We start from the raw sequence: 11,860 nt of genomic DNA, 5'->3' as shown, positions 1-11,860 counted from the left end.
GTTCGCTTTGCAAAATTATGATCCACACCACAATTCTATGCAACTATCACAAGTATGCATTTATGACGTATCATAGCAGCGTTTTGTGACATGCACCTCGTAAAGCCTTCTTACGAGAGCAAGGTGAAGACACATTTCCCACAGAAACGAGTCTGAAGAGCTACATCAGGGAATCCAAGTTGATAACTATGATTGCCAGATAGAAAAAAAACAAGTTGGTTGGAGCATAGTGCCAGAGCGAACCAGAATCTCAGAATACCTAGATTGGACAATGTTTCGTTTCGTTTATTTCAATTTCAATACATACATACAAACATACATACACGCATACATACACGCATACATACATACATACACGCATACATACATACATACACGCATACATACATACATAAATACATAAATACATACATACATACATACATACATACATACATACATACATACATACATACATACATACATACATACATACATACATACATACATACATACATACATACATACATACATACATACATACATACATACATACATACATACATACATACATACATACATACATACATACATACATACATACATACATACATACATACATACATACATACATACATACATACATACACGCATACATACATACATACATACATACATACATACATACATACATACATACATACATACATACATACATACATACATACATACATACATACATACATACATACACACACACATATATATATATATATATATATATATATATATATATATATATATATATATATATATATATATATAAGCAATATATATAAGCATGTATTCAATATTAGTTTATAAAAGTGTGACATCGATGCTCAAAAATGAAAAGCATTGGATTGTTATTAGGGCACTTTTATTTCAAAGTTGAATACATAGAGAAAAACATCAGCAATTATGGACATAACATTTTGAACACAACTAGGAAATTTTGGACCATTTACTCTTACTAGGTGTAATGTTAACGCGTGTGACTCGGTGTCCTAAAAGTATTGGGATTTCAATTTTCTGAAGACTTACATAAGAATCAAAGATGATGAAAGCAAGAGATTGAAACAAGAACAAATAATAAGAAATTGTCATTTCTGTAATACCCTCTTCAAGTTGAATACAACATGAAAAATATAGGACACCATAACATACGTTAACAACACAATGTACTACATATACAATATTGAAAAAAAGAAAAGTTTGCCAAAGACAGGATTTAAATAGCATATTGAAAGGCACAATGAAGGTGTTTGCCTTCACAAAAGTTACTCAATGACACAATAAACTGTCACTAAATATAATAAAAAGCTGTCATGGACCTTGTTACGTATGTGATGGTGGACACCAAAATACAAATTAGACGATGCTCTGAAGTAATATCATCACACTGATGTTATGTTGGACACCAAACTATAATGAGAACATGCTCTGAAGTCATATCACCACACTGCTGTTATCATGGACCAAAACTATAATGAGAAGATGCTTTGAAGTACCACCATGACACTACTGTTATGATGGACACTGAACTATGTTGAAAAGATGCTCTGAAGTACTGCCATCTCACTGCTGTTATTATGGACACCGAACTATCATGAGAAGATGCTCTGAAGTACTACCGTCACACTGCTTGTTATGATGGACACCAAATTCTTTCGAAAAGATGCTCTATATTGCTACTCTGAAGTACTAAAGTATTACAGATACAAGTCAAACGTAAACCAGAATGTCAAATGACTTAGTGATTCCATGCCGAATATGAAAAGGGACTTTGGATTTTGCAACATCCCATATTGCTGACCAGAAATGACCAGAGGTGCAGTGGTATTGAAATATTGATTAATGCATGCTTTTACATATAAGGATGAAGTTCAAACCATATTTCACTTCCTAAGTGATCATATTTATTCATATTTACTTCTAATTGATTCAAGGAATCTTAACATCTATGAAAATCAATAGCGATCAAATACTTGCCAAGGGCTACAGATATAAATTTTTTAGAATTTACCAACTTCACTTCTTGAGATATGGCATTTAAAAGGATTTTAGACAACTCTGTCAAACTCAAATGACCTTTGAAAAACAATAGGGATCATCTACTCACTGAGATAGAGTGTTTATGAGCCGAGGCATCACACACAAGGAATCACAAATAGTTTCCTCATGTTTGACATCAAATGTAACATAGAAAAAGGATCAACAATGAATAACATGGGAGAAAAATGGCTTTAAGTAACTTCAAAAGGGATGAGAACAGAATTCGGTTCAATGTTTAACTGCACAATAGTTTGAAATTAACTCGGTGAAACTTGAAATATGATTTTCCTTATTTAAATTGATATGGTTCTACTCGAAGATGGTTTTCGATGATGGTCAAATCTGACTTCTTAAAGCGAAACTGTTCCCTTTCTATGGCAAGATCAGGAAAATCTAGCTGGGATACCACATTTTCACGGGGTTCCCAAGAAACATCTCTTTGGGATGGCCACTTGTAAAGATTGTCACCGCATCTTTTCATAAAATTGACGTGGATGTCGTCTTCAGATTCTTGAAGTACCTAAAGTATTGAACAAGAAAGGAGCACAAGTTACATTTATATGAGAACGTAATGGTTTCTTACAAAGAGATCATGTTAGTCCCTGTTTATAGAGTATAATTTTACACAAAGTTGTTTTAACCGGCAAAGAGATAGGTAGTCTGGATGGCAGCAAATATATGATGATTTTGTTTTGACATTGTTTTCAACAATTACTGTTAATACTCCCATTCATACAACATATAGTTGCTAACCGAAATATTTCCTTTTTCAAACTTATTGGATAGGTAGACTACATTTCACTTGAAGTTTACAGCTGATAGTTGAAAAGTACCCTTTTTCTTACCTCTGCCAAGTACACATTACATGACTGTTTCCCATACAGTTTAACCGCAACAAAACTGCCTTTCGCATAGGTATAGGTAGGCTTGGTTTGACCATTGGCTTCACTGCTGTGAAATGAAAAGAAGAGACAGGAAACCTACAGTAAGTACAGTTACAGTGTGGTTAAGTGACGACTGCTTGTTCATACCATAACTGTCACTTGACCACATATAAAAGATAATTTTGTTGATACCTCTCAGCTACTGTAGCAATTGTTTTAACAACTCAAAGAAATGTAGATTACAGTAGTTTAAGAGCAAATTTTATCATCACATGATGGTACAGAACGTATACGTCAAAGAATCAAACTTATATGTTTATTCACTTTTACTAACCTTGTTGCATCAGCTTCTTGACCATCTGCCATTTCCAGTCTCATACCAGATTTCAGGGCATAATTACTTCTCTTTCCAACAAAGGTGGCATCCTTACAATTGACATACTTTCCACTAGTACATTCTGAACAAAAACAGCTTCTTTCACATGCAGTAACAACACTAGGTGCTATCCCGATAAAACAATGTAGGGCTCTAGTTTGGGGAATCGGCTTCAGGTCATTGTTACGAACCATCCTAAAATCTGTTAGAACTTCTCCTTCCCTCACAAAGAAGAAGGTTCTCTTTGCATGTGAATGTTCTTGGACATCTGTGGGAAGTGACAAGAAATTCTGACCATACTTGAATAGATCATGGGCATCACGGATAATGACTTATCTAACTTTGACAGCCACTGCAGCACATTTCTTCAGAACCCCAATCTCTCCATCACATGGGCCCTTGCCATGCCGGCTACCAAAGAAATGTTATTCGACAGGAAATCCGTAATCTTTAACTCCATATGAGGCATCATGGAAAGAGCTTTTGTTCTTGTATTGAGAACCAGGTCCATCAGAAAAATGAATCTCTCTATTAATTAGCACTCCTTGACGAGAAATGTGTTCATTCGCTAGGGTTACAAAGTGATGCACAGCCTTATGTTCATGAGATCTATCATCAGAAATAAATACCATAGACTCTCGTGTTACTTCTGAGCACTGATCATCTGGGCAATGATAATAGGCCACTATGGGATGTATGGTAGCTTGTTGGTAAGACCAGTGAGCAGATTGAGCTTCATCTCGGAAATGGCAGATGTAATTCTGGCCATAATCCATGCAAAATAAAACCCATGAATGAGGTAGATTATTTCTCAATTTGTCAAACTGCATTGCTTGCCATTAAGCGTTGACAAGGTGTTTAGAAAATGGATCAAGCTTTTCTTTGAGGACATCAGTGAGGTCAGACAGAGAGGCTTTTTTTCATTAACAGTCCCATTCTTTTCCCCTTTCCTTCATTTCTAATTCCCAAGACTTCCTTTCAACTGGGGCATGTCCATGAGCAGCAAGAAGAGAAGCTACGTGGGTGTCCACTCTACCAATGCCGCACTTTTCACAGGTCCTGTCGATACATTCTTTCCTCGGAACATTGTTCACGTAGTTGCATAGCGTCAGATCAGATGCTGCGTACTTGTCATGAATGATAGCACCTTTATGTCCATAGTGGAGAGCATTCTTATTGAAAGTTTCAAGAAGGATTGAAATGTTTACACAATACTCACAGAGACATTGCATAAGCTGAGTCTTTGAAATTGGTTTTGTCTTGGCAGGCCTTAGCTTGTGGAAATGGCTGAAGGAAATGCGAAATCCCGGGTTCTCTCTCTTGAAAATCGTGAATGCCTGTGCAGTTGTACATTCCATTACTCTTAATGGTGTCTTGCCACGAACTGGCATTTTACGAGAAATATCTCCACGATTGTAGAAATCTGTGACCACTTTGGCTTTTGTTGTAGAAAATGCATCGGTCCTGTGCTTTCTTAAGTTCTGAAAGTGTGGAAAATGTGGCTTCTTCAAATAGTTCCAACTGAACCCCAGCTGTTTGTGAGCAGTCCGCTTGTTAACTTTTTTCTTGATTGCCGTGGTTACATGTAGGAGATGACGAAGTTGTGAGTCCCGTTTGGTGCGAGTCTTCTTTAGCTCTTGGACCACAGACTTCACAGAATTTTCTGCTAGAAAGTCGAGCCTCTTCTTTTGTGATGGGCTTAGCACTAACCTTTGCTTTAATGCAGTCTTCTTCCTTGGGGTGGCATTTTTCACAAAAGCACTAACCACTTCTGCAAACTTTTCTGGATCTTTTGGCAAAATGCGTAAAGATCGTGACACAGCTTTCCTCTTAGCAGTAAAACCATTGGTTGCTGGAACTGTCAAACTTCCTACTGGTGTAAGTGCTGCCTTCGTGGCTGCATACTTAGCCCTGCGTTTTTCATTCATTCTCCTTTTAGCTTGGGAAGACATTTGTGCTCTTTGCTTTTTCTTTGATAGGCACCACTTCTCTTTCTGCATCTGTCGCTCAGCCCTTGTGACCTTTTTCTTAGTTGCTTTAGTCGTGTTCTACCCTTCAGCTTTCTTCCTTTCTCTATACCTTCTCTATTCAACTCTCGATCACTTGTTTTCCCATCCTCACTGCTATTTAACCTCCACAGCTTTGCACGGATCTTTTCATGGTATTGATGGGCATCATTTCTTCTCTTTGGACTCCTACAACCTGAGTCGGTATTCCTTTTGGTATTCAGCTCCCGTTTTGTTACATTTTGGTTGTAAACATAAAACTTCCTCTGACAGAGAAGGGGGATTAACCTTTGTACCTGGTCGCAGTTTCATTTTGGTAACTGTGGGAATTAATGCAAAGGATTGATGTGCTCAATATAATGCATCAACATGCAAAGTATACAATTGGTCACAGCTACCTTTATTAAGAAATCATGCCAACATTGTTTTCACACTTTCAACCTATGATGAACCCAAATGACCTGAAGCTGAAACATTCTATATGCTTAGTACTGGTTAACTGACTACCAAGTATTGGATCAGTAATGGTCTGGCTACATAAAGAAAAAGTAGTTTCTCATCACCACATGCTCAGATTTATACTAGCACCCCCTTTTTTTTACCAGTTCTCTACCGACGACTGCGACACTTCTTAAACATCAAGAGGAACTACTCTAAAAGCTTGGTAAAGAAGGACTAGTTATTTTGTTTTACTTTTGGAAAAAAAAAACAAGGTAACACAACCGATAAGGAACCTCTGCACATGACATCTTTTGTTAGTACGTGATTATTATCTCCGATAGTTAGGACTTGGCTTTATCCAGTCAGGACATTACCACACCTGCACCAGAAATATGCTGTTATGGTTTACCCCAAAAAAATTGAACCCCCCCCCAAAAAAAAATGCCACCTTTCTTTCTGAAAAACGTCCATGCGAAAAACAGTTCAACTTTTGTGTGCTTGGCCGTACATTTGTCACACTGAAACACCATAAGTTACTGCGAGACCAGTTCACGATAAACGTTTTGGAAAAGTACGTAGCCTAGCAGTTTGTTTACATGCTATATACATCGCTTAACTGGACCCAACACTAATCTAATGACAGGTCAGACGGAAGTGTCTTCACTAACGTACGTTAATTGTCAGGCTGCTATCTTCTGTACTAGAATTGTAGTCTTAATTTGATGGGCTTTCAAACATTCAGAACGATACAAAATGGTAAAATAACCGTGCTTTATTAGAATTGTTTTGTCCCCGAAGTTACAAGAAGATGATGTACGAACTTTTTAACGTTCGTTTGTTTGGACACAACAACGCTGTTGTCTAAGCATAACGTAACCTCGAAAATTGGTGATAGTTTGAAAAATTTACGTACGTGATGTTTGACACCATTAACGCAAGCGATTTCGGTGTCTAGACATAACGTACGTGAGCCTAGGCCTAAACTTCCATCGCAATTCATTAACTTATCATGATTTTCCACAGAACTTACAAACTTCCTTGCACATGTGAATAATACAACAAACGACTGAAAAAGCTAACAATTATATTTCAAACATGTACAAATTCCTAACAAAAAATGAAATGCGTTTAACGCATTTACGACAGGACACGAAAAACATTTGCGCTAATGGTGTCTAACATCACGTACGGAACGACGAGAGTGTAATCTATCTTAGAATACCTGGCGATTTATTATAAAGAAAAAGCTGCCCTTTTAAAAAAAATGTATGCACAGTTAGAACGGCTAGCGTTATTCTAGGCCAGTTTCTGGCAGTTTCTGCAAAATACTTTAAAACTATAAAGCTGTCTTACGTGCGTTATTAAGAGACACGATAAGTGCGCAAGAACTCAAGAAAAGGTCTTAGCAAAAACTACGATTTTTTGGACAAATTTTAACACAATCCTTCCATATTTGTGGAAGTATACAAAGATGGATATCTTACCTTGCTCTCCTCTTCAAGATTGTCAGCAGATGAATGACACATAAAGTAATACTAAAGATCTTGCTGAACCGACTGAAACCACAAGCAGAAGCAATCATTGTGGAGGAGCAGGCTGGATTTAGAGCTGGTCGCAGCACGACAGAGCAGATCTTCAATCTCAGAATACTGTGCGAACGCTACCTACAACACCAGCAAGACCTCTACCATGTCTTTATAGATTTCAAAAAGGCTTTCGATAGAGTCTGGCAAACGGCTCTATGGGCAACTATGAGACACTACAAATTCAATGTCAACCTCACCAGAGTGATCCAACAGCTTTATGACAAAGCCACCAGCGCAGCCATCTTCAATGGTGCAGTAGGGGAGTGGTTCAGGACAACAGTCGGAGTCCGGCAAGGTTGCTTGCTCACGCCTATTCTCCTCAACGTTTTCCTCGAGAAAATCATGTCGGATGCCCTAGATATGCATGAAGGGACAGTGAGCATCGGTGGCAGAACATGTAACAACTTACGTTTTGCCGATGACATTGATGCCCTTGCAGGAAAAGAAGAAGAGCCCTCCAGTCTTGTGGAACGCCTCGACAAGACCTCGGCAGCCTACGGGATGGAGATCAATGCACAAAAAACCAAGCTGATGACCAATAGCAGCGATAGTATCAACGTAGACATCAGGGCCAATGGTGAAAAGCTGGAAACGGTTCAGAGCTTCAAGTACCTGGCAGCAATAGTAACAGATGAAGGTTCAGGGCCAGAAATACTCTCCAGGATTGCACAGACAACATCAGCAGTAACGAAACTGAAGCTAATTTGGAAGGTCAGGAACATCACCCTCCGGTCGAAGATCCGACTGATGCGCTCCCTTGTCACCTCCATATTCCTCTACGCCTGTGAGTCATGGACCCTGACAGCAGACATCGAAAGGAGGATACAAGCTGTAGAAATGAGATGTTTCCGCAGACTCCTCAACATATCCTACAGGGACCACATCTCAAATATCAAGAAGTGAGGAATAGAATTGCCCAGGCTATCGGGCCCTACGATGACCTCCTCACCATTGTGAAGAAACGCAAATTGAGATGGTATGGCCATGTCACAAGATCTACAGGACTGGCTAAGACGATACTGCAGGGCATGGTACCAGGAGGAAGAAGGAGAGGCAGACAGAGGAAAAGATGGGAGGACAACATCCCAGAGAGTGGACGGGCCTCAAACTGCCTGATGCCCTTCGAGAGGCCGAGAACAGGAACAAATGGAAAGAAATAGTTGGGAGGGCATCTGTGGCGCCCCTACGGTCTACCAGACTCCGGGATAGGTGAGATGAGGTGAGGAATGACAGATCTTGTGGTTTAACTTGTTTTTTTTTAGCACCGAAGATATTTTAACGTACGTGATACGACAGTCAAACCAGGACTACACACGCAATGTTACACCTATACAGTATATAGTTCAAGCGGACAAGTAAGTGTAGCGTGGGTTACCATCGATTGATTGATCGTAGATTGCTGATTTATCAATAAATTTTACTGAAGGCATGTCGTAGAACAGTGCCGTTTAACGTACGTGACGATTTGGACACGAGAGTTGATCTGAATTTTGCGACATCGATTATTAATCGTGCTTTGCGGGAATTTTCGTGGAAGTACTACTAGGGTTTATTTATAAAGCGTTTGCTCATAGAGATGAACTCGGAAGAATTCCGACAGTGAAACAATACGTGAACATGCAAAGTAAACGTACGTGACGCACTAACCATCACGTACGTTTTCAGGAATTACTTGTGCATTTTATGACATGATAATGATCAGCTGCAATCAGGACGTGTACTGATATGTATTAATTAGTGTGAGTTTCGTTGAATTTTGCAAGAATTGAACAAAGGAATAACGGAAAGTGAAAAATATATCGCGAGGTTTGAAACACTTTATTTTATGTCACAATTTGGGGTCCAAGATACATAAGTGATGTGAAATTAAATTATACATTATTTTTTTTTGAAACTTCGAAGTTTTATGAAACTAACTCCGATATCACATGGAACACTGTACATCCCACAGAGGCGAATTTAAATCAATAAAATGTTAAACAGAAGCTTTTATAAGCCTTGTCAAACTTAAGTACAATATCTCTCCAGTATCAAATAATAGCTTATATATATATATATATATATATATATATATATATATATATATATATATATATATATATATATACTTATATATATATACTTAAGATACATGACATATTTTACAAGATTTATACAATTGCATGTTTATAATTACAAAACATATTGACTTCATCAAAAGGTACCACAAACAGTTCTTCTTACTCACTGCATTTAGTGGAAAACAATTCAATGATAAAGTATTTCATGCGTTCTCCATGAATGTTATCACAAAAGAGAATTTATCAATAATGGCAAATAGACCCATGCCGTTCTTTATATTTCTCTTTCTCTTAAATCTCAGGCTGTGGAATTCTCACATTAAGAGTCCAGTTATCTCTCTTTTGCGAAAACGAAAGATATAATTTGGAAATTCGAATGAACCATTGCACACCCCCACACCCCCCCCCCCAACACCTAACCCCAAACTCCAAATAAACTACAAAATTAGATAATCGAAAATTTGATTCTTATCTTAAGTCATAATTTCTATACAGGGTTGCTTGCTAATATTATAGGCTAGTTACTTACTAACCGATTGTCAATGTTTTTAGTCATTGTGTCAATGCATAATATGATAAACTACTAAACAAATTTAACCCAATAATTATTCAATCACATTGTATATTTCCTTTCAAATTGTAAAAGCTGGGTTGTCTCCACCGTTGTTCTTGTAAGTATTCTCGGCATCAGATGATTTCTTGTTGACGCAGGTCTCCTCTCCTGCTTTGCCATGTTGTAAAGCCAATAATAATAATCATGATGACAGACAATACAATAACTGGGATGACACACAGCCAGTTATTATGTACTGTAATAAAAACGAGAAATGTATGTTAATAGCATCTACTATAGCATCAATGTTGTCTGCTAATTATATTTACCAGCAATGAAGGTATACCCATGCAATGACCCACGAAAATCAGTTTCTAGATATATTCATCAATATCACATTACCAGGAAAGGAAACACTTGAGTCAAACTGTAACAAGAATCGTAGTAAGGTAAACCTGTACTTATAAATATCACGCAAACTTTCATTTTTGATGTGAATATATGAAAATATAATTATCATCAAATTGAAACTTACCTCCATACCTCTTCCTTATCCTATCCTCTGTTACAGCTGCAAGAAACAAATCGGAAAGATAGATATTATGTATGACGAACACGATTCATACAAGCTTATAGTATCTGAAAATTAAACCTAAGCTGAGAATAATGCTAGTCCGCACAAACTTACATCCTTGTGAGTTTCAACTTCCTTGAGTCGCCTTTAACTATTCTGAATGCAAAGAATATCCTAACGTCACGGTTGTGGTAATATACCATTTTGCTCTCCATATGTAACTCTCCGTTTCTTAATACATAGTATTAGATGTTCTGATATAATTAAATTCGGTCATTTCGGAACCAAAAGAGGATGCCACGAGGGGTCTTTTACGTTTAGTTTAGGATAATCTTTATGTCATTTATGAAGCTCGATATGTTTACAGTGCGATAATTTAAAACGGACAATTTATTGATAAGGTGTAAGTTATTCACCACAAGCATATTTATCACATCAGTCTGCATAGGATGGGGAATTGGCTTCTCCTTTAATGTCCCCCTCCCCACAGTCCCCTCCCCAAATATCCCCCTCTCCACCTTCGCCCTACACTTAAAACCAACTGCTGAAAAATGAGTCCTCTCTCTTCCATATATTGTTACTTGAAGATCACTACCCAGAACAAGAATGTTTCAACAAGCTCCAATGGGGTGGTCTAATTTCAATTGACAGCTCCTTTACATCATCATACAGTAACAGTTTATCTCCTGATCAAGCCTATACATTGTATATAGTCACCTGAAGTACGTTTCTGGAGATGCAGCGTAACGTCCGTCTTGTGTTGCCCAAGAATCTCGTAGTTCACAGAGCAGGACGCTGTGACGTCATAAGCCTGCCAGTCTTCGTCTGTCTCACTTTCATAAACCTGGTCAGTCGTTATTTCGTAGTAAGTAGTCAAGTATATGTTAAACAAAGACCCAACATTTCTCACTATTAGCTGTGGTTGACTGAAAGTAATTCTGGAAGAAACATATTCATCGTGGATCCATTTCGGATGCACGATTGGAAGAACGCCCTCTATTAAACATGTCAGAAATCCACTGCTTGTAACATTAAATGTGCAATCCAATGGCTCTAAACACCCAACGATAGAAGGTGTAGGATTGATTGGTGTAACTAATGAATAAAGAAATAAGAAGAGAACATTATGAACGGTATAGTTCTTAACTTTGTTTTCCATTTTCAGATTATTATTTTTTTGATTATTACTACGGATACGACGAAGATTGCAATATATATTCCAAACGTTCTACCTACCGATTGATTAGCATGATGAAGATAAAGGTTTGTTCATTAGAAAGACAATATACCTCTACATCTTGAGATTG

The 11,860-nt window shown here is 37.6% G+C and overlaps 1 protein-coding gene and 1 pseudogene across 5 annotated transcripts in view; both read right to left on the bottom strand.

The window, feature by feature from the left end:
• Positions 1–955: 955 nt before the first annotated feature.
• Positions 956–4,163, bottom strand: LOC139981513 (uncharacterized; annotated as a pseudogene).
• Positions 4,164–9,165: 5,002 nt separating this feature from the next.
• LOC139981506 (uncharacterized) overlaps positions 9,166–11,860 on the bottom strand; it is a 95,573-nt gene continuing 92,878 nt past the window's right edge. For all 5 annotated transcript variants that reach the window (XM_071993948.1, XM_071993952.1, XM_071993951.1 and 2 more), the window contains 3 exons: positions 11,271–11,648; positions 10,515–10,550; positions 9,166–10,235 (listed from right to left, as the gene is read on the bottom strand). In XM_071993948.1, coding sequence (XP_071850049.1) covers positions 10,114–10,235; positions 10,515–10,550; positions 11,271–11,648 — 536 coding nt within the window. In that variant the 3' untranslated portion in view covers positions 9,166–10,113. The remainder of the gene's footprint in view (positions 10,236–10,514; positions 10,551–11,270; positions 11,649–11,860) is intronic.

This window comes from Apostichopus japonicus, chromosome 15, assembly GCF_037975245.1.
Source record: "Apostichopus japonicus isolate 1M-3 chromosome 15, ASM3797524v1, whole genome shotgun sequence".
NCBI lineage: Eukaryota > Metazoa > Echinodermata > Holothuroidea > Aspidochirotida > Stichopodidae > Apostichopus > Apostichopus japonicus.
Note: the sequence above shows the minus strand (reverse complement) of the source record. Positions and strands in the feature narration are given on the sequence as shown.